The sequence below is a fragment of the Accipiter gentilis genome, chromosome 9 (assembly GCF_929443795.1).
Source record: "Accipiter gentilis chromosome 9, bAccGen1.1, whole genome shotgun sequence".
In the NCBI taxonomy this organism is placed as follows: domain Eukaryota; kingdom Metazoa; phylum Chordata; class Aves; order Accipitriformes; family Accipitridae; genus Astur; species Astur gentilis.
The window spans coordinates 20,721,111-20,744,613 of record NC_064888.1 but is presented as its reverse complement, the minus strand read 5'-3'; the positions used below and the strand labels follow the sequence as shown (position 1 = coordinate 20,744,613).

Below are 23,503 nucleotides of genomic sequence, written 5' to 3'. Positions count from 1 at the left end.
ATCCTCAATAGTTCAGAGAAGACAGTAAGGTGGCATCTGCTTGCAGAAGAATGTCTTGAATACACCCTAAATTAGAGGAGATATGACAAAGAACTCTCCCATTCCCAGTGCCTGCACAAGAAACAAATTCTGAAACGCTCATACTATTATGCTCCAAAGAATTTACATAACCTTTGGAAACATCTCTATAACCTAATGCATTCCCAAGTATTAGAAATACTCTCTGAAAGAAACAAATTTGTATAGAGAGCAATTTGAGCATTAGGTAAGTAATGGGTCAGAATTTTCCTGCACAGAATTATCTACCCTGGGATTTCTGAAAAACAGGTAATAGAGCATGAATTTAAGTTAGTAGGCTTCTTTTTACATTCGTATCCAGCAGTCTTCAAAATTGCACACACAATCAAAAAGTACCTTTTTGACATCTCAGTTGAAGGAAACTAAAAGTACTATACAAACTAGGTTTTGGAACATTGTATAAACACATTTCATGCACAACCTTAAAAAATGCTCACGATAAACATATTAAAGAGCAAGACAGACAACTGAACGCTCCCTACACATGCAGGACCAAAGATAAAATTTTAGAAATAGGTTAAAGAATGAAATTTTACAAAAAAAAGGAATGGAAGAAAGGAGGAAAAAAATTCATGCACAGAAAGACAGATGTCTTGGAATATGACTTCTGATAACAAAATACACAAGCCATTATAAACAACCCATTAAAACGGGCAATAATAATAAAATGCTACATATGTCTCTCAACAGAACGGTATTGCCTGCATTAATACTTATGCTGCCAGGTTCTATGAAGTCATATTTCAAAGCATTCCTACTCTGTCTGGTCTGTACCTTTTTTATTGCCATATATGAGTCGCTCTTCAGATGGAGAGTCCAGAAAAAAAGGAAGTGAACGATGGAGAAAAAGGTGAGTGAGACAAATAAAATAAAGATATTTAACTTGGCAGTGGTAATAAAGAAGGAATGGAGAAGAAATGTGAAAAAATAAAATGGAAAATTGCAACACTTAAAAATGCATTCATCAAACAAGAAGTGGAATTGTTGAATATAATTTAAAATTTGACAATAAACAAGTGAAAGCTTGAAAGTCAACAGTTAAAAAAAACCCAACATTCACATAGAAAGATAAAGCATAGACAGTACCTAGGTGGCATTAAGAGATGCATCAAGCACAGAAATTGTTAAAGGAGACAGAAGAATAAATTACTTCAAATTAGGAAACTGCAACTATTGTACTAAAGACAGGGCATATGCAATCAACTGACGACTGCACTTATGCTGGACAACGTAAATCCTAACGTCTCAGAATACTACCTAACCCTACCCTGCAAATGCTTGGTGTAATTGCTTTATGCTCAATTTAGTAGGATTACTTGAATGAAAAACATAAATAAACTGTTTGCAGGATCACATTTGAAAATACTTCTAAGTTTTCACATTTCTGGCAACAATCTAAATGGCAGCAAAGTTCAAGTGGCTTATAACCAATGCCTTCCAATCTAAAACTCACAGCTGCTTAGCCCAACACTATTCTGCTGCTGAATTTGAACTCAAACACTAAGAATGGAGTCATGTCTCTAATATCTTTATAAATGATCCTTTAGTGTTCCTCAAAGGCTGCTGACACTTTTCTTCCCCTAGCCCCCCCCCCCCCCCCCCCCCCGCCCATCATCAAACAATCCACCAAATCAGTTCTGTTATTGGATAAAATGAAGCAAGTCTGGGAAACTTTTAGGCGTGACATGAGGCACTACTGTAAAAAAAAACAACAAAACAAAATGCAATATGCTAGGTCTTCATGTTAATGTTGCTGCTTAATCATCATGCTACAAACACCTCCTTAACAATCTACTGTATCACAGTTTAAAAGACAGAAAGACGTTCTAATTCATTACATAAATACATATTATACAACACACATATACAAGTTATTTTACGCTTTATGTACATACACAAGTTCTTTAACTTTTATGCTTTAAACTCAAACACCAAGACTTAAACTTGTATTTCATACTTTATGTATAATACTTTGCCTTAAGAAATATCTGACTTTAAGCTACATCAACACTTCATTGAAGAGCAATCATTAAGAAATTTAAGATCTTATAATAAATTTATTCTAAATATTAGCAAAGCAAGTTTAGTATGTTTCAAATTTAAAGTGCCAAGAAATTCTGAGAATTTTCCACAAGTTTTCATTTTTAAAAAGAATTCAGATATGAATATTTATAAAGGATATAATTACTGCTTCTTCATCACAAACACAAAACCACAAATCCCTTCTCTGCCACCGCAAAGTGTCACTATCTAAAGAAAAATCGGAAGGCAGTTTCTTCAAATTCCAGGTAATATTACACCAGTCTAAGTTAACTACTGTTTCACAAGTTATACCATTAAAAAGATTTATATATCTTAAAGTAACCCCTACCGTCAAATTGATCTTCTCCCTCTGTCATCAGTTCATCATCAGAGCAAATGCTCAAAACATTCACCAACATTTCTGTTACTGTATAGGAAAAAATAAATCTTAACTCAATCCCTGTAGAATTTTAAATATTTCCACGCACACAAGATATAACTAGTCACCAGCAACTATAGTGAATGAACTTCCGACATCATAGCCATTACTCAGTAATCTGGTTTCAAAAATATGTTTTTCTTGATGTGCACTGTCACAGGATTAAAAAAGCTCAGAAAAATAGGCAGCTAAAAGTTATACCACCTAACAATCAAAGAACACAACAGAGCTTTCTCTCCTATCTTACAAGGAGTTGTTTTAGATAAGAATTCTCTTCTTGTAAATTAGTATTTTTACATTAGGATAAGTATTTGAACTAGATTTTATGGAAAGTTTACTTAAATACAAAAACATTTTGACTGCTCAAATTTAGGCTGAAAACAAGAAAGCTATTCCATTCCTGGCACCTGCAGGCATCTAGAAGCACTGAAGCAGAAAAATATGATGACAAAAATAATACGGTGCAAGCTACATGTCTTTTCAAACTCCCCTTAAAAATATCAACATAGTGGATAAACAAACTTGTGTCAAAAAGCTTGTATTTTCTTTCCTCAGTAATCTCCCTATTCTTCCACTCAATCTTTCCAACATATATCAGACTCTTTCTTAAAACAGTCAAACTTCTCCTCCCCCTAGTGTGTTCAGAAACCTACTGCAGAAGTTCAGTCAGATAGTTAAAAACCCCGTAAATTGATGTCTACGTTTATTCATGACTAATTCATACAATCCCTGTGTTATCTGTTATGGTACCCTTCTCCATTCTTGGAAAAGAGCTATTCTCTACTTTAATGAAAAAAAAAATTAAAAATAAAAAAAAAATTTCTGATTTTGATCTGTTCAATGCAGACCAGACAAAGTTAACACTGTATCCTTCATCAAAAGTGGAAGTATGTATTTGTTCAAAGGCAAGACGAACTACAAGGGCCATGATTCCAGCAGTCTTAAGCATACAGAAGGTCAAAAAGCAACTTAGTTAACAGTACTTGGCTGTCTCATTACCAGCATCATAACAAACGCAAAATAAAGAGTATTAATTCTTTGCTGTTGAATGTTACTTCCTGCATCATCAGGAATGAGATATAAACAAAAATCTCCTTTCAAGTGTCAGGTCCCTCCATTTAAAAATAAAAAAATTAAGTGGGTTAACCACACTAAAAAGTGTCCATATTATTTAACTGCTCACTAAAGACAATATAAACAAAGCTAGAATCCTAGGTTGATATGACTGTAAATATATCATCTCAAGAATACTTTCCAAAGAAATGTAAAGAGCTTTCCAGATCTCTTTTATAAAAAGAGCAGTTCCTGTCATGGAAGGATTTTAAACAGACCCAGGTAGCCTGTAACCTCATTACTTTTTAACTGAAAACTACTTGGAGCCCCAGTGTCCTAGATTCAGAGTTATCAACTCTACAGGGAAAAAGAGAAAAACAACAACAACAAAAATCTGTGCTAAATTATCCTTTTTACAAGAAAAATTATAACTGAAAGTTATCTTTAACGAAGGTTGATCTGTTATAACTATATAGAAAAGTTAAAATTTTACATGAACATCTCAACATACCTATTAATAATGTATATAACCTAGCACTTTGTAGAATATGAACAATTTTCAACTTCAAATGCAGTCCTACTTAACAATGCAGGTATACACCCTCAATGGAAATTATAATTTCTATTAACACCTCTGCTTTATTAGATGCAGTTTTAACTATCTTGACTGAAACAAGTGAAGAAAACAACCAAAACCTGCAGAACAAGTTGTATTTCAATCTATCGTTTCTCAGAAATGGCATTTTCACATGCCATAAAAGCCCTATAAATCAGTTTAACAACTTCACCAAATCTTCCAACTGATAAAGACAAATACAGATACCCATTTTCACAAAAATTATGCAATTAATCTCTCACTGGTAAATATATTTTTAAAAAACCTTCCCAACATCAATCTGGGAGAAACAGGAAAGATACTTACTAATGTGTAACTTCTGCCTACCTTTTTCTCCAACAAATGGCAAAGACCATGTGAAAACGTCCATAAAATTTGGTAGCCAGTAAGGATGAGGAGAACAATTGAACTGACGAATATTCATCACATTGTTTTCATATTTTAACACAGCAGCTAAAATAAAATTCAGACATTTTGAAAAGAATGTTTAAAACTTGCAAGTACCACAAATGTAAAGTCACAGGTTTGCTTTAGCTCTATTTTATACTATAGACAAAATAATTGTAGAGATACTCCATTCTCTTCCTTTCACAGTATTTACAGGACAGATTTCTAATGGAGAACGTTGGACTTTTACTGCACATCTTGCAGTTTAAGGTACTGTTACATGTCGATATAGTTCTATACTATCCTATTATAGGTCTATAATGAACAAAGACTTTAAAAGGTCCTGAAAAGGTATAGTTCCAGCAACTTTAACAAAATCCTAACACAGAAGAGCAGTATATCCAGATTCAGGTGTTAGTCTTCATATGTGTCTTCCCATGTTGTAAGCCTGGAGTAAAACCATAGAAATCTCGAAGATCAGGGAGAAGGGGAAGCACAGAGAAACAAAACAGAAAAACAGAAGCATTCTAAAGCTAAATAAGCATTGATTGCATTTTTCCATACTTAGGCTTACATAACACTGGGAATAGCTGTTGTGGAAAAAAGATTCTTAAAAAGCAATATCCACAGAGATGGTGAAAAAATGTAAAAAGCCAGTTGAAGCTATTTTTAGTTCTCCTTTACTTTACAATCAGTGCAGTAACAACAGCTCATCTTCTTCTCTATACACTCTACATAAGTGGTATGGGTTGGGGTGGGTGGTTCTTTGGAGGTGGGTGGTAGAAAATGCAATGTATTCCATAGAAAAGAGGTCTTGGTTTCAAAGGAACACTACTTGAACATTTGGAGATCATTCATTCATCACATACTTGAAATGCCATACTTTAATGTCATACTTGAATTTCAGCAGGCTTTATTTTTAAGTATTTCTGTTGTTGAACTTTGTTCTCATCCATGAATAATATTACATCACAGCTAAGCTCTTCTCTGTAATTCTGACTTGTAAGTCTTTCTCCACACTATTAAGCATGCTTCTCCTGCACAACTTTATCTTAACCAGAATATGGACAAAAATTAGTTTTACACCTCCTAATAACATTTCCAATAGTGATCAGTTTTTGCTCTTTCTTGATTTCCCATACACAGCCATTATGGCCCCGTACCATCACAATTAGACTCTCAGATGTCGTGATACACAACACAAACTACTTTATGCATAGATCGTTGATCAGTGCTTCCTCCCTTCCTTCCTTAGTTCCTCCCTTCCTTACTTAGTTCACAAACTAAAGACAACCAGAGGAGTGAAAACTCACAGCACAGGAAAGCCTTGCCTGACTGGAAAACACCAGGTGACACATTTATAAGTACTAAATAGCAAAAACTTTTACAAAGGAAATGTTTGCCCACACTTGTGCTTCAAGGTACTCTTACAGGAGATCATAATTTATGCTACATGCTCTTCTTCATAATATAACTTTTATCGATTTTTTTTTTGTCCTTTAATTTCTTACCTGTCCCAAAATTGTTGATATTAGATGACTTATCTAGTAAGACACTTTGTATTTTATTATTACATACAGCTATTAATAACAAGTTCTTACCTTTATTATTGTAGACATCCAAGTAATTAGGTGCTGAAAAAATTGTTATTAATGATGGGAACCCTGTAGTTTGACTTTTCCTGTACATTCTATAACTGCAAAACCAAACAGATTATTTTACATCTTATAGCAATAAGCAACTAATTTTAATTTTACAATGTGAATAATTTCTTGAAGAACACAAAGTACTTACCCTGCATCTTGTGCTTCATGTGCTCTAATGATTGACAACAAATTATTATTTTGCAAAAATTCACAAACTGCTGGATAGCTGTGAAATGAAAACAACTATGAGTAAAAGAATCTCTCTTAAAATATGCAGCAAGAGTCAGCATGAAAACAGATAGACCATAGCATACTCTCACCTATAAAAGTATGAGCATCCTCTGACTGTATTGTGACTGAAATGCTCTTGTGAATTTTCATTTCCGAAATCTTCTGAAGGATCTGACCACAGTAAGTCACACATTGGTCCAAATGCTGGAGGCTCTTTGAATCTATCTAACTGTTCGAGAAAAGGCAATAGCACAAAGACTCTCTGAATATTAAATCAGTAAGTTTTACACATTTGTTAAACTACATATCCATCAATACCAAGCATTTTTAGAATAAATCCCAACCATATCAAAGAGAAGTAGTTTCTGTATATTTTTTTCCTCTCCTCCTCATGAAATAAGGCAGAGGCATGCCAAAAGAACCAAACCTGTTAAGAGCAATAAGATTTATTAGTTGTAAAAAGAAGGGAGATAAAATTCCAGACTGATGGATATGTGTAATACAAGGACAAGTTACAGACAAGGAACAAAATGGTCCTTTTTCATGCACATGCCATATCTACCAATCTGGAGACACTATCAGAAATTAGCAAAGAGAAACAGTACAGAAAACAGGAATTATAAAAGAAAAGCATGGCTCATCAGCACTGACTACAAGAGACTAAATATATCATTAAAAAAAAAACAAAACAAAACCAACCCCCCCCCCCAAACCCCTGAACTACCCATCTCCATAATAGATCATTTAACAATGTAATGAAGAGGTGACTAGCTTAGCCATCTTAGACTTTCATACAGGCTTTATTTCTCAGCCATAGCCCTGGTGTAATGGGCCATGAGAATTTTGGAAGATGTCTGTCTTTGTTTTATTTTTCCTAGCTGCTTCTTTACAAATTTCCACTTGGAAACACCTGCTTTAGCAGCCTGCAACTTTCGTAGTAGATACAGTGAAAAGGGGCAGAGGTAAGGATAGCGCACTTGTTAACGTAAAAGGAAAATACCCTGCTTAAGTACATAACAGTCAATCAATCTCTGATGTCCCAGAAATGAAATCAGATATCCCAGATTCAATGTAAAGTTTATTGGATATTTATGTAGCTGGAGTTTGTTCACAAGATGATTTTATCCAAGAAATGTAGGAACAGTTCTTTGATGGACAGTGCATTTATCTCACTTTACCTCCCATACCAAAGAAGATGACTTTGATGGTACTAGAGAACACTTAACTCTTCATGACAGGTTCGAAGGGAGGTTTGGTGAGCACCTGGTGAATTTGAGTCTAACGGTCCATAGGAATCCATTCAAATATGGAACCAGCAGTAGTGCCAAGCTCTCTCATGCCCTGGAAAATCAGAGCTCCCGAGGCTGCCACCTGTAACATAAGTGGAGAGGTCCAGATCTTTACAAATTCCTGCCAGATAATGGCAAGGCAGGTATTAACTGAAGTTGTTGTTGGAATTTATTCAATATTAAAAATCCAGTGGTTTAACATTTCCCACACTGGATGATAACCCTGTATGGAATATTTCTTCCAGATTGAAGAAATCAGTCCATCAACTTCTGCAAGTACCTGAATTTCTGTAGATTAAACCATCAAGTTTCTAAACCTCCAGCAATAAATTTGGGTCCAGAAGCTAACAGAAGCATTCACACAAGGAAGAGTCAACTGTTTGCTGATTGATGTTTCCTGCAACACAGAAGGCTGAAAGTCTAGAAAGCATTTCTAAAAAATTTTCTTGAGTTATTCTTCAAGGATTTTCCTTATGACTTTGGCCAAATAGATAGAGACGTTATAAGTAACAAGTTTTTGTTGCTGCAAGCGACACACCTCTCTCCTAAACTACTTTCTCATAGCATTGGAACAATAATGTAGCCATTTCTTGAAGTAAGAAGGTCAGTTTGTAAAAAATAAATATACTTACATACACACCAAATCAGTGTCTCCTTCACTAGACAGTCTATCAACTGGCATGGTTCTCAAGACATCTCAAAATTTAAGGAAATGTCACTGCAAACTACTCAACCCAGACTGAATATATCAAATCAGAATGATCAACCTAAGGGTTTCTCTACATCGATACAGCAAGAATGTTAACAAAGGACATGAGTCAATTCAAAACACTTGTTAATGATTAACTGTTTCTCAATATGTTGCACCTATGGCAAAAGAGAATCTCAATACAAATCAGCTTAACATATTTCTAAATATGATTAAGGTAACTGAGAAAGACAATTTAATTCAAGAATAAGAATCACTACACCAGGTGTTAAAACAGAAATAGGTAGTATATTTTTTAAATACATACCAGAAGATATTTATATCTAAATTAATTTCTAGGTATTATGTAGTCGGGGCTACTAAACTGAAGTGCATCATACCTCCACATAGATGTTCAAATTCAGGAGTAGCAAAACCTTGGAGGTAGATTAAGGTACAGCAAATTAAAATTATTTTACTTTTGAGGCAAAAGACCTTCACACAAATTTCACATACTTCAAGGTACAGACACCAGTTTTAATTAATCTGTGCTAATTTTCCTGAGAACTTCCACATAGTGAAGCCCTAAAAACAATGTGAAAGGCCAGTGATGAGTGGCAGTCATCTTGTGTATTACTAAAAAAAAGGAAATTTCAGCAGACCACAGAAAGGAAGCACGGTTATAAAGACAGATTCCCAGTAGTGCCCCCATATAATTCAAGGCACTTTGCTGATCAAGCCTTAGTATCACCAAGAACTAAACAAAAGAATGACCATCTGTTGTAATTGAGGAAAAAAATTCTGCCTTTCTTCTTTAAATTAAGAGTCCCCATAATCTTATCTGGAGACTTCCCACCTTATAAATCACTAGGCTTAAAATCACAATTCTTGTAATTTTGTTTCAGCAGAAGTCTTGGCAGTATAAATGAAATCAACTAAACAGCATCTCCAAGTTGACGGACGTGCCTGAAAGAGACACTCTTTACCAACACAATCAGAACATATGTGTAAACAAAGCTCAGAATAAAAATCAGATTACTGCAAGTTTCACAAACTTCCATTTTCCCAGAAATAAGAAGCACTTGCAGCAATCTTTCTGGTTAGGCTTTACTGCCATAGCTATTATGATAGCTGTCCTCTACTGGAAATGAGTTTATGCCAGCAAAAATAATCATTTAATTTGCGTAGTTTAATCACTTTCCTGAATGTCAGTAATACTGACAAAAGACTTCATCCAGAAGAAATTGCATCTGCACAGAACCTTCCTTTTCTTGGGTGAATCCTACACTGTTTATAGAGCTGTGATTTCCCTTCTTATGCCAGATGATTATGCCTACACATTTGCAGAGAAGACCTCTCCTTAATAAGAACTTCTGCTAATAAACCAGAAGTCCTGTAGTATTATATAATTGTCTCAACTGTTTACAGAAGTCATTTCACATGCCACACTTACACCACAAGTATATGATATGTTCCTAGATATAAAAAGGCATTTCACATCACCCATTTAATTTAAATACATTTATAACATCAGTGCATGCCAAGCTCTAATGCAGCTATTGAAGCTGCTGCCAACCCACAAATCGTGCCTTTTCCAAGTTACCAGATGATTCTTTAAAAAACCAAAAAAGGCCCAAAGAACAGTTGTAATAACACTGACTGCCTTACATTTATAAACATGGTTTTCATGAGAAGCAGTACACAATGCAGATTTTCACATATATATATATATATAAACATACAAGCTTGTATTTCACCCTGATGGAGCCTTGAGCATTACAGAAGCACATACGAAAATACAGGCCAAGATGACAGAATTACCTTTTAATTAAATTTACTTGACACTTTGAAGCCTGATTAGCTGCCAGACTGAGACTAAAAGAAAAATGAATCACAATCCTATTATGACAGTGGCTTTCCAAAGTGTTTTTCCAGACTATGGTTTCCTCTACACTAATACTTTCCAAAAAGCTTTGACCATGTTTCCTTTAATCTGTAACATGAGAAGTGTTAAGGCCTTGTCAGAATGGCGCCATTTCCTTGCTTTGCTTTCTTAATTCTCTTTTTCTGCACAATGCATATGGAGTTCTGTACATATTAGTATTTGCTCCAAAAATGCAATGTGCCTTAGTACATTTTCCCACTTACACCACTGAACTTGTAAATATGCTTCCTCTCTGTTTCTACCATTTTCTTCTCCTCTGACATCATTCTGCTTGGCAGTGTAATATCTGTAAGTGAAATGAGCTGACATTCCAGCCTCTGAAATGGTCCAGTCAGTACAAAAAAACAACCTGGTGAATTCAGGAATGGGATTCAACTGGACAGCAGCCTATAAATCTGAGGAAAGAGAGAGGTAAAAAAGAAAAATGGAGCACAAGTAAAGGAGAAAATGTTAAGAAAATGAGAAATACAATAAACGAAGATAAAAGACAAAATGGGCCATCAATATTTATATACTATAAAACCAAATTAGGAACATACTTTTCCCTTCTCTCTGATATTTAGATCTTTTTCAGAATAGGCTGCCACATACCTTCTTCCATATGTGGATAAACAACTTTTTTCTTCCATCCTTACCTATACTCCCAAAGCTTTCTTAGAACCACCTATTGATATTTTAAGCTGAAATCAAGTACACTTTCTGTTACTAATCATAACAGGAGTGGTTTTAATTTACAAATCCAACAGTCAAGATGTCAACTAAGTTAACTAAGATAAGTCAAACAGGAGTATGCAAAAAGGAAAGCAACTGAGTTTGAAAATTCCCATCTGATACAAACTTCACCTGACATCAGCAGTCCACGCAAGTTGAAACCAAGTTATTAGAAACAGGTATCTCATGTCATCACAATCTTCTTCCCTTTAAATTGCACACCACTATTTAGTGTTTCCATTGTAAAATTTTTAAAACTTGTTTTCATTCTTCTTACTGATACACTCGGCACATTTACCCGTGAGCAGCACTCCACAGCTGTTACTCAAATGCGCACCGAATTTGCCATTTTAAATAGCAATCTGAATTTCTATTAAATGCTTCAGTTTCACACTCTTTCAAAACCAAAACCCGCATGATGAAGAGAGTAAAAAGAAACAGTTTTCAAAGAAATATAAGAATAACTGAAATACAATGTTTGATATAGCAAACAATTTTAAGACTACAATTAATGAATTTTTTCCTGAAAGTCATGAGAATGCTAGCTCTTATCTAGAAAGAAATACATAGCATTATTTTAATTGGATATGCAGCTCTTTACATGTACTACCCATCTCAGGAAACGATGCGGAGTTTTTGAAGAGTTTTTTTTGTGTGTTCTGTAACAGTCCCAGCTGTCCCAATGAGATCTACTAATGGAAAATGCACTACAGAATCCAAGAGTTTTTTATTATGACACTGCTTAGCCTACATTTCAGTTCCTAATTTACACTTCCAAAAGACACAAGAACAGAAAACAATATACTGACAACTTCACAAAATTACCTTATGTAGCATCATACAAATATCTGTATTTCTATTTATTTTTAAATACACATAATACTCACTCTCCTAATGTCATCTAGCGTATTAATTTCTGGTGAAAGTCCACCATGAACGCAAAGAAACTGTTGATTTAAGAGAGCAGCAAGAGGGAGACAATCAAAAGCTTCCATACAAGCATCATAGACTCTTTCCGAGTACTTTATTTTACCTACAGGAAAGAAAATATTAAAAAAATTAAGAAATCCATATTAGATGGAAGAAGTAATCTAGTAAATTATAATTATAAATCTTAAAGTGAATGCTTAAAAAAACCCAAAGCAATTCATATTTTTGGGTTTAAATAAGCATTTCCAAACACCACAACAGCAAGCACATTTCTAAGACATATTCTCTTCTAGAACTATAAACATTTTTCATTTCTTCTTCTGTTATCTCAAGTGTGGAGAAACTTTTTTTTTTTTAAATCACAGAATTATTTTGTGTTATACAATTATACAGCATAATTCAGTGTAAAATACTACTGAGAAGTTTGTGGTTTCTCATTACAGTGAAAAGCTACAAACTGCTTATAGATTACATCACTTTTACCTACATCAAAGAGGGTTTTACCAGGGCAAATGATCCATTTATCAGTGGATCAATGCTTACACAGGCCTCCAAATGGAGGAGCAGCTTCCATCACCAAAAGAATTATCTTGCTAGCATAGTTGAAATCAGTTCCCCAAATAGAAAAATTATTCAGCAGTAGGGTTTTCTTGCTAGCTTCACAATACTGCTCAGCAAGTTACTTTGCACCCCAATTACAGCCGAGACAGCAAAATAACCTTCCTCTCTCCAGGATTTAAAAATCGGGACTGATACATCAAAATTTACTCCATAACGTATCTTTACAGACAGCAGTCTTCTACATAACTTGCACTTCAACACCACACTTAACTGCAAGCAATTCTACACAAGTCAATGGGTCCTCCAAACGTTTGCAAGACCTTAATTAAACTAACAAACACCTCTCAAGCAAAATGACAGACTGTAGATCAGCAGGTTGTAAGTAAGCTAATTTTAAATTCTTAGACAGTACTTACATTCTTGCTTAAAGGTAAAATACTCTGTTAGGTGTCTGCATTCATGGTTGCCTCTCAAAAGAAATAATGTGCTTGGGTAGAGAATTTTCAGGACCCATAAGTACAGCACACACTGTTGAAAAACAAAGATATCCAATAAAATACACTAGTTTATAACAACTTTAAAAATCATTACTGAGAAACATTGTGTAAGAATGTTAACAGCATCAAAAGCAAGTACGGCTTAATGTGCCATTTTGAAATACAGCACTACATCCCCGAGTCTGGTTCTGGACATGAGTTATGCAAATTGCTTATTATTTTTCTTAAGAACAGCTGCACAGAATGCTGAAAAAATATTTATATTCATTGGACACTCATAATAAAATAAACTCAGCAGAATTATACTGCAGAACACCTTCATCTAGACAAGTAATGTAGGTGTTTGTGCCTAAAATCTGATTTTATAATATGATTCTCATTCTAAACACTGGCATAAAATGGAAAGCAGACATTTATTAATAGAGATTGAAGAAAAAAACCCCACGGAACTATTCACATTGCAAATCAGCTATATCATTTAAAGATGGTTTTTAAACTAAGAATGGACAGAGTAAACCTTTTTTCCCCCCAAAACTGGGAAAATTTGTTTATTTGGTGTTCAAGCAGCAAATTCAAAGAATTCTAGTAAGTTTCCATGTATCATTATTATTGCAACATCAGCAGCGAACAGAGTTGACAACAGAGCTACAGAACATGCACAATTTTTTCAGTTTAGAGTCTGTTACCACCCAGCAGTCCTGAATGCCCAAAATGTATTTCTTAAATTTCAAATCTGATTCTTGTATTTCTAACTGAGCACAAAAGTGTCAAAACCCCAGAAGTTTTGGACTACACTGAAGTCACCTGCAAGCTGTTATTATTATTATTGTTCTTAATCAATATGAGTACTCAGAAGCAATCATTCTTCAAAGTTATTTTGCATAGAATAGTAAGTACATGACAGAAGAAAACAAAGGAACACTTTAAAAAACACAGCAAACATGGAGAAATACATAAAAGACTTTTCTGTGAAGTTTAGCTAAATAATTACTGAATCTTTCTTATATTCTTAGTAAAAATATGCAAAATAATAATTTTTCTAATGATACCACTTGCTTTCCAATGTTTCTATAACTCTAAAATATCCTGATACATTGCAAAGTCCCCAGACTCTTTAAAACCGTTTCCCAGCAGAGAGCATAATCAGTTTCTTACAAAACAACTGCTTATCATCAAATGAATACATGAATTAATTTGGTAAAGTCTACAATTATGAACTGTTTTACTTAAGTCAGTTTGTATGAAAAATTTATAAAAGCTGGCAGCCCTGAAAACATTTAACAGAAAAGTGGCAAAATAGTGACTTCCTTTCAGTGAATGGATACTCCATTTGATTAAATTGCTGAGATTTACATGTTCTCAAGCATGTTACCTATTAAGCACAAAAGAATTTTTTTTTTAACCTGTCCTGTACTGGCAAATTTTTTTTTATTATTATCAAATAGAGACAGACTGATGTCAGAGTTCTCTAAGTCCTGTTACTTCCAGTACTGAAAAGAAGAATTTGCACACACTTATGCGAAGGATTCCCTCTTGATCCCAGCAGTTTGTTATAAGTGATGACATTTTTTAATTGGAATGGGTTACTACTAAAGTATCAATGCAATTAAAGATGTTTCAGGACAGACTGATTAAGAATTTATTAGTGAAAAATCAAACTCCACTGTTAGTACATTTTTAGAAAATTTCACCTTCACTCTTCCATGAAAAGTCAAATATATTACCAAAAGTATATTACATTTCCAGTCACTGAGAGAGATTTTTAAAGTAACCATCTATGAAAACTCCTGGAGGTCAACTTAAACTTCCTAAATGTTAATTAAGGCAAAAACTTAAGTAGGAAAAAATTATTTACAGTTAAAATGGAGAACAAATGGCTGATTTTCATGTGCTACTTTTTTCCTTCTCAACAGGACCACAAAGTATAGACCCACCTTCATGCACCTGCAGCAGTTCAGCTTCATTCAGATAATCTGCCACGCACTTCACTGATGTTCCAAGAGCCACTCAGAGTAGGAGAAAGCAGATTATCTCAATGAAGAAAGACAAGCCTTTTAAGAACCCTGGAGTCGTTTTCAAGAGTATGTTTAGCATACCTTTACATATTCCACAAGTATATTTAGCATGCCAAATATTATACTAAAAACTAAATTAAAATCAAGAAGGGAAAAAAAATTGAACCTGTTCTTATTAATATATTCAAGAACATCCATTGTTCAGAAGTTTTTTGTAAGTGTGATGGTTAAAAAGCTTTCATACCATGTTTTGATATATTAACATAGTGTTGCTATGTAAACGTCCTTGTCAAGGACAATTACATTATTTGTAATCAAGAACAGGCCAAGAAGATCAAATTAATAAATAGGGAGTCTGTTGAAATTTTTTCTTATAAATGACTTTGAGGCAATCACTCTTGCTGCACGTCCTGTTTGTCTACCATCCCTAACAAGTCCAAAAGGCACTGTGCATGCCCTTCACAGTATATATCCACACATGTTATTAGAACAGCATAATTTTAATACAGAAAAGAAGTATCATACACCATGACTTGCAAAATACTGTTTCAAATGGTATACCACTCTATTAGATTTGCTATCTGTGAAGAGATCCCAAGCTGAGGCACCTTCCCAAGCTGGCTCCAGAAGAATAGTTAACTTAAAAATCATAGGTCTGAAACTAATTGATATGAACAAGTGAATATCTCTGGAATGTAGCATACTTAATAAACATGCTGAAAATTAAAAAAAATATTTTAATTCAAAATACCTGAAAAATTAATGGCGGAAACACAGGTCATCCTTAGGGTATATCTGTAATTGCCCTCAGAATTTTAGTAAAGAAAAATATTAATAATTATTAAAAAACATTTTATTACATAAGTAAAATGAATCTACTTTATCCAGATAAAGAGCTATAATAAATTAAAAGACCTTGCAGTCATGACTCACCTGTTCTCCAAAAATATACAGACACACACTTTTCTGCATACTACCAGAGAAACAGGATTATGCATACTAATGGTATAGAATTCAACTTTTAAGAAACTAACTAAAGGAAGAGGAGGAAAAATCAGTAAGTCTGGTGATTTCTACAGGCCCGTCCAAATGGCTGGTCAACATCCTCCTGTAAACAGGCCTTTGTCATAGGAGAAAGCACAGCAAGGAAGGACACATTCACATGTTAAAGTAGACCTAAAATTTAATTTGAAAACCTCCGTGAAAGTGTGCTTATAGAAAAATTTAGGACAGAACAGATTATATTAATATATTATTCAGTTACCTCTATACTAAAATAACCTCTGTCTACATAGTCACCGAGGAAGAGGTATCTTGTGTTAGCAGGTGATCCTCCCACTTCAAACAGCTTCATTAGATCAAAGAACTGGCCATGAATATCACCACACACTGCAAGCAAAAATTTTGTTCAAATTAATTTAAAAAAAATCTAACAGAAAAGTTACGAAGTTATAGTTAAACAGCCACAAAGTACTTCTAATTAAGAGGAAAGGCAGGTATAAAGCAGGAGTAACAGAAATTTTTGAAGCTTCCCCCTTTGTTTTTCATTAAGATGCTGTCCTTGCTACCTGTGACAACGCTGATGATAGTCCTATATGAGTGTAGCAGATTGTGGAATATTTTTCAAACACAGTTAAATGCACTGAGGTCTTGAAAGTTGTCAGCAGCTCTTTACTGTCCTCCCCAACCCCTTGGGTATCTTTGCAAATTCTTCTTGGTATGTGTATTTGAAAATGCCTACTGCTTTGCAACAATTTGCTGTGTCTATGTGGGACTGAAAAAACCAGGGAGTATGCTTTTGTTTCTGAGTCAGACTAACGTACCTTTCAATATCATCATATCTTCTCTTTGCTCAGTTACTTTTCTCCTTCAAATAACCATGTTCACTATTTCAACAGTGGATTTTTCTTGTGTTTTTAGAATATGAGACAGGACAAGACCAGTGGTCAGCAACCTAAGGCAGAAGTGCCAAAGATAGCAGATGGGAAGACTTTGAAGAGGATACAGCAAAGCCAGGACATCTCACAATTTAAAAAATGTATGGAAGAGACAACTGCTCCTAACTCCTCATTCCCACAGGAATTCTAAGCTCAACAAAAGTCAGGAGCTGCCTTCTCGGTTCTGCATGAGGTATTGCTGATAACAACAGGAATTTGAGAGACTATGCATTCCATTGTTGCAAAATGTCACTGATCAACTGACAAATAGCATCTTCCAACTTCTCACAGTTTATCAAGTACATTTTTTGGGGGTAAAAAAGCTATTCTAATTTTGGAAAGAAATACTGGATATGGCATACCACACTTTAAAGGCTGTTACTCCCTTTGGAGCAGACCATTTGTCATCATGACCTAAAAAATACTAGACTAAATAGAGTATGTCCTCTTTTATGACACTTTTCTTAAGATTTCTACTCAAACACTGCAAGAACTTTCCTTCTTTTTCAGCTGCCAATACACCAGTAGCTCAGGGTAACTACCTGAATAAATGGAAATAGAAAAATTCTAAACGCATGGACAACACCGTAGTTTTGAGATTTATCTGGAGCTTCAAAAGACTCTGAGTTCAGACAGTGACTTAGTGGTTTCCACCATTACAATCATTTTTTTTTTAAAAAAATGTCAATAATAATGTATTGTTTAAATGTTTTCATTTACCCAATACTAACAACTTAAAGCAAGCTGATGCTCTAAAAGAAGCTTTTCAGACAGTAATTTTATATAGTTCCATCTAGAAGAAAACACATTCAAAGAAAATCTTATTTGACCAGATATGCAACGTAAACGATTTTCTCTGAGTTTGGATTGTTTGTAAATAAAAGTACTAAAGGACACCAATTCCACCTCTCACCAGGTCAAACAGAAATAGAACTAGTCAAACCATGAAAATACTCTTAAAAACCCTAAGAGTCAGTTTTGTATCACAGTGGATCTAGTTGTAGTATGCTAAAGATACTAATACAATCTTTCAACACTTTCCAATACTACTACCCTCGCAAGAACATGGTTTTACATGCAATCGTCAGTCTCGCCTACAGAAGAACTATAAAGGTGTATTTTTCACTCAGAAGTCTAGTTTGCAGTATTTGCTTCAAACCATAGCAATTCACTTCTCTTCACATACTTAGATTTCAGGATAATTCTGAGTTCATTTTTCCATTCCAGGTAGATGTCTTTATTCCCACTTACAACACTGCAGGAATTAGAAACCTGTAATTCATCAGCATTTAACTACTTTCTATCTTGTCATTTGAATACCAATCACACTATTTTTTTCCAACAGGTTTAATGCCTTCATTTTGCACAATAATGTGCAGCCTATTTTTTCAGGCCATTTGAGTACTGTTAAGCAAATCCAGTTGTGAGGGATAATTCAATAAGACTATACAGAAATTTTATTTTAGCAATTTTTAAGACAAACTCTACTACTGAAAAAAATCTGGCTTTTTTCAAATTTAATTATGAGTGAAATTATCTAGAAATATTACCTGTAATTGGAGCTTCAACTTCTATCATAGTTTTTTCCCTCCGTAATATTGCAGCACCCTCATTGATGATTCTAAGTGCAATTTCTTCATCCACTCGACCTTCTTTTATCAAGTGGTTCTTCAAAATGTCAACCCTTGGTCTTCCATCTGTGTCAAACACTTCTTCAGATGTCAAGCGATGTGTTGGTGGAAAAGGGACAGCTAAATTTTAAAAAGAAGAAACAGTAGTCGCAACAATGCTATATGAAAAATATACTCCATCTAGGATTGGATCTGTCATGGAATAGCTGCTATCCAAAGTAGCAAATTTGTCTTACAATCAACCAACTTCATGAAATCATTAAAAGCTGGAAGGAATAGTGCTATCTGTGTATGTATTTAAAAAAAATTAACATCTATAATGTGCAAGTTTGTAGAAACTATATAACAGTGTTAGAAGACACAATAATATGTACAACATTTGGAAGAGTCAAAACTGCTTTTGCAAAGGGACATCATCTCTCCAATATACTGCCATTCTCTCAAGGACTCAACAAGTGTTGGGGATGCAGGAGATCCATTTAATATCCACTCAGACTTGCAAAAAGCATTTTAAAAGAAACCCATCATCAAAGCTTCAAAAAGAAAGCCCCCAAAACAAAAAACCACCACAACCAACAAAAAAACCAAACAAAAATACCACCAAAAAACCCCCAACCAAAGGAAAAAACCTCCAAAACAAATCCAGAGCTTGCAAGAAAAGGATACAATACTGTTTAAAGGACTAGAAATAAAAGGAGGTAATAGCCAGCACCTGGAAAGGAAGAAGGTCACTGGAAAAGCCCCACTATAAATCTGAGCTATTTGATAAATTCATAAATTACACTAAAAGGAAGGTAACTCAGGAGTGATGCAGCCTTCAGGTGAAAGTAAGTATTCCAGACAATGAAGAATAGGGCAGGCTATGAAGAGCTACAGAAGTAATCCATCCTACTGAGTGGCTCAGCAAAATATGACACACTAAATATTAATAAATGCAAATTAATGAAGGAAACAAATCCTAACTTTACATATAAAAATCACAGATTATAAAACTGCTATGACTATTCAGAAGCAAGGTTATTCCTATAGTTCTAGGAAAATATTTGATGGTGATAAGTCAAATAAACCCAGAAAACTGAACGTGAAGAATTATTAGCAAATAGAAAACAAAAGATGATGCAAATTATGCCACTGATAAATCTAGTATGCAACTCTGGTTTGCCCACCTTATAAAAAAGAAAGAATAATTAAAAAAGGCTTCAAGGAACAATAATGGAAATCAAAAAGTTAGAATTATTTCTGCTACAGGAGTAACTAAGTAGACTAGGATTCTTCAGCCTAAAATCATGAAAACTAAGAACTCTAACAGAGGTCTATGACAGCATTAATGGAGAAGGTGAAGAGAGAGCAGCACTTGCATGCTCTTGGCCCCTGAATGCCAGAAAGGGGCAGGATGGACTGTGCCACTTTGAAGTTCTGTCAAACCACTGAGTGAGCAGCAGAACAAGTTCATACTATCAGAAAAAACTGTAATTATGGGAGCCTACAACATTGCCATTGTAGGTTGAAATTCCTTCTTTGAGCTTGTTTTCCTTATTTACCTGTTGTGCTGTCCCTAAGAAGATAAAACTAGGAGTAGAGGCTGTCCATATACTAGACACAACTTTAGAAATTACTGTAAGTATCATAAGTCCTTGAATCCTGGCTTGTGGGTCAAAAACAGCCGTTTGTGATCCGTATCTCAAAGAAGCGGAGCAGATGAGAGATCTAAGGTTGGGGACCAAACCAGGGTCAGCAACAGCCCAGACAGCACATTTGATGTCCGGCAGCTTACATGAATTCAAACAATGGCAGTTCAGTTACTGCACAAGTGAAATATGGATGTGGGACATGGGAGAAGAGGATACATCAAAATCGCCACTAAGCAGTGCATCAGAATATGGTCACACTCATGCAGCATTACAGGAAATAAAACTAATCTGAAAAAAAAAAAAAAAACCAACAACAAAAAAGCATACCACTATTGAAAGAATTAAACAAAAGAGAAAAGGAGCAAACCCATTCAGTTTCTCTCCATTTAAATATTATTTCAGATATGTTTAAAAAGAAAAATTGGAGAAACACATCTATTCAAAGATAAGAACAATGAGTAGTATGAATACACTTGTAGATAGATTATTTATTTTCTTACTCTCCAAAGTTAAACTTTACATTGCAAAACCCAATGCTTAAATACCAAAACATTCACTGACTTAATTTAAATTGACTTCTAGATTACTAGCAACACATTGTTATCCCTCTGTTTTATGCAATAATAAAAAAATCTATCGGTAAAATAACTGATGCATAAATCACACAAATATATTCACTGAAATTAAATTATACTAGAAAATAAACTGGAGAATTGTCTATTCTTCCTCTTTTAAGTTTCTAACTAGGAAGAAGCTGAAAAAAATGTGCCTTTGCATTACATAGTGTAGAACAAATTTGGCACTTTATTTTTGGACATAAAGTATTTTATTAACAGAAAAGAAATGGTATGCCTTTCCTTCCAGTCTCTTCTAGTAATGGTTCAAGTTTCATTTGGAAGTGTTAAAATTCCATGTAGTCGAAATGTTAATAAACTTAGCATACTTAAGAAATCAAAAGACAACCACTTCTGTTCCATGCACAACAATTGTTTAAAAACATAAATCTGTCTCTGAAAAAGAGAAATCCATTGTTCCACCAAGATAAATTTAACTGTTTTTCAGAAGCACTTAATTATGACCATGCAAGCATCAATTCTAGCATTCACTGGTTTTTTTGAACTTGTCTTTCCAACCTTCATATTCTCTTACTGTTTTTTTTGCATTATTTGGAAGTTTATATTAATCTGTACATAAATCAGTTTTAGGCCATTTCTTCCCCCACTTTTTTTAACACATTATTTGTGGGCCCACAACTGCCTTCAGCAATGCAAAGTTGAGCTCATCCTTTTATGAGAGACCAGACAATTCAAGAAGTAGATTTCTCCTGTTTTAACTGTTGCAAAAGCATTAGAGATCATACATTCCCAGAAACAATCACCTCCAAGACACAGTTTTGTAGGAATTGTACTTCATTAGTACTACTATTATTGCTAGATAACAATCTACTTAAGTGAAGGATGACACTTTTTTCTTCTTGGAGTTTTTTAGGTAGATGAAGGGTGTGATAGAGGTCTGTTGAGGTGACCAGCTGTTCTTCATTCTCTTACATTACTGACTTATGACTACCAATGGCTGCAGATTTGGAAAGATGGTGTTGACCTCTTCCTTATGACAGTTCAGAAACATTTCAGGGTTCTAAGCACATGGCAGATGTCCATGTAATATATTTCAGATCGGATTTGCACAAAAATTAATTCTATTTTAACAAACTGCAGCTTTGAGTTTGTCTAGCAAGTTACATTTTTCTGGCAGGCTATAAAAATAGATGTTTCTGTACAGTGTCTAGAAAGAACGGTCTCAAATTATTTGAATTAGTATACTTATGAAGGTTCAAATTAAAAACTCTCTATATCCAGGGGTTATCCAAAATGTCCAAAAAATCACAAGTGTTAGTTTCAATATTGAAGCATCTGTAAAGTTGTATTTGCCTCATGAAAAAATGATATCTTAAAACTAGTTCCTCAGAGTTTAACAAAATCCTTTTCATACAATAAATGTATTTTCCTATTGCTCAAGAAGGATTTTTTTTTTACAATAATCTTCAGAAAAGGCAGAATAAAACATGGCCAAAAGATTTTAAAGGCATCACCCAGCTGAATAAAACAGTAACACTTACTATAGAAACTGTTTCTTTCCATTTTATACTTTAATTTTTGTCTCAGCAATAGTTAACACTACATTATCTCTCATACCTTTGAAAAATATTACAAATAACATCTTTTAATAGGTTAAGGATGATAATTTTTGAAGCATGTATGCGATTTCTGCAAACTAATGTGTTTAATTAAACCTTTGATGAAATAGTAATAGAATGTTTTAGCCTAAGGAAAAAGAATTGCAGCATGATGTTTTCCAAGACAGAAATATAACCCATGTTTCAAAGTCTTTGTGCATAACCTGGGCTCTCGGGACTGTAACAGAATGGTAATTAAGAGGAATTACCCTAAGGAAATAACATGGTGTTGGTCATTAAAGGATTCCCTTCCATTCCCAGCAAAGCTAAACAACAGAAAAGCATTTAGAGATGAATCTCTAAAGCAATGCACACTGCAATACAAAATAACAGACCATATCTTATTAGTAAAAGTATTGATGTTAGTAACAAAGGTAACACATCATGATTTACAAAAACATACAAGATTTTCTAAAACAAACCATTGCTTACTAGTCAAAATTAATCAATTTCAATTTTAAAATACGTATGCATGATATAATTTTAACTATATTGATTCAAAATTTTAAACAGTAATGCTGGGGCGAAGAAAACAGTGGGTAGCTTTGGGGATTTGTTAACAAAAAGGTTTCGATGGGGTTTATTACTATTTGTATATGCATTTAGAAAGTGGAAAAAACCCACCTTTCTTTTATACTGCAGTACTACTTAAAACAGAAATATCAAAAGCAAAACCTCTAAACCTAGTTCTATGCTGACTTTCTACAAGCCTCTGGATACATTTGTAGCTTACAATAAAGCATGCTACAGACATCCAAAGGTAGCACCAATCTGAATAGATAAATTTATAGTACATTGTAAAGTGGTTCAAATGTAGAAAAACTACATTAGCATGGCACTTTACTCAACATAATAATCCCTGCTGTGAGGTGCAGTATGGCAACTAACACAAACATGCTACTTCCAGACCCAAAGCAGATCTCACATTGCCTAGTAACTCAGTACAACAGTAGCTGCTAACAA

The 23,503-nt window shown here is 34.2% G+C and overlaps 1 protein-coding gene across 14 annotated transcripts in view; it reads right to left on the bottom strand.

Moving 5' to 3' along the window:
* The window catches only part of PPP3CB (protein phosphatase 3 catalytic subunit beta), a 50,940-nt gene that overhangs the window by 19,329 nt on the left and 8,108 nt on the right, over positions 1–23,503 (bottom strand). For 9 of the 14 annotated variants that reach the window (XR_007507215.1, XR_007507216.1, XM_049809807.1 and 6 more), the window contains exons 2-11: positions 18,596–18,796; positions 16,373–16,497; positions 13,013–13,124; positions 11,993–12,138; positions 6,562–6,701; positions 6,390–6,467; positions 6,197–6,291; positions 4,536–4,661; positions 2,450–2,527; positions 853–879 (exon numbers count right to left, since the gene is read on the bottom strand). Coding sequence is in view for 12 of the 14 variants with exons in the window: in XM_049809804.1 (XP_049665761.1) it covers positions 853–879; positions 2,450–2,527; positions 4,536–4,661; positions 6,197–6,291; positions 6,390–6,467; positions 6,562–6,701; positions 11,993–12,138; positions 13,013–13,124; positions 16,373–16,497; positions 18,596–18,796 (1,128 nt within the window). In the remaining 2 variants the exon portion in view is untranslated. Of the gene's footprint in view, positions 1–852; positions 880–2,449; positions 2,528–4,535; positions 4,662–6,196; positions 6,292–6,389; positions 6,468–6,561; positions 6,702–11,992; positions 12,139–13,012; positions 13,125–16,372; positions 16,498–16,931; positions 17,063–18,595; positions 18,797–23,503 lie in introns of those variants that run through there. The other 5 variants (XM_049809797.1, XM_049809800.1, XM_049809798.1 and 2 more) reach the window with 2 other exon arrangements.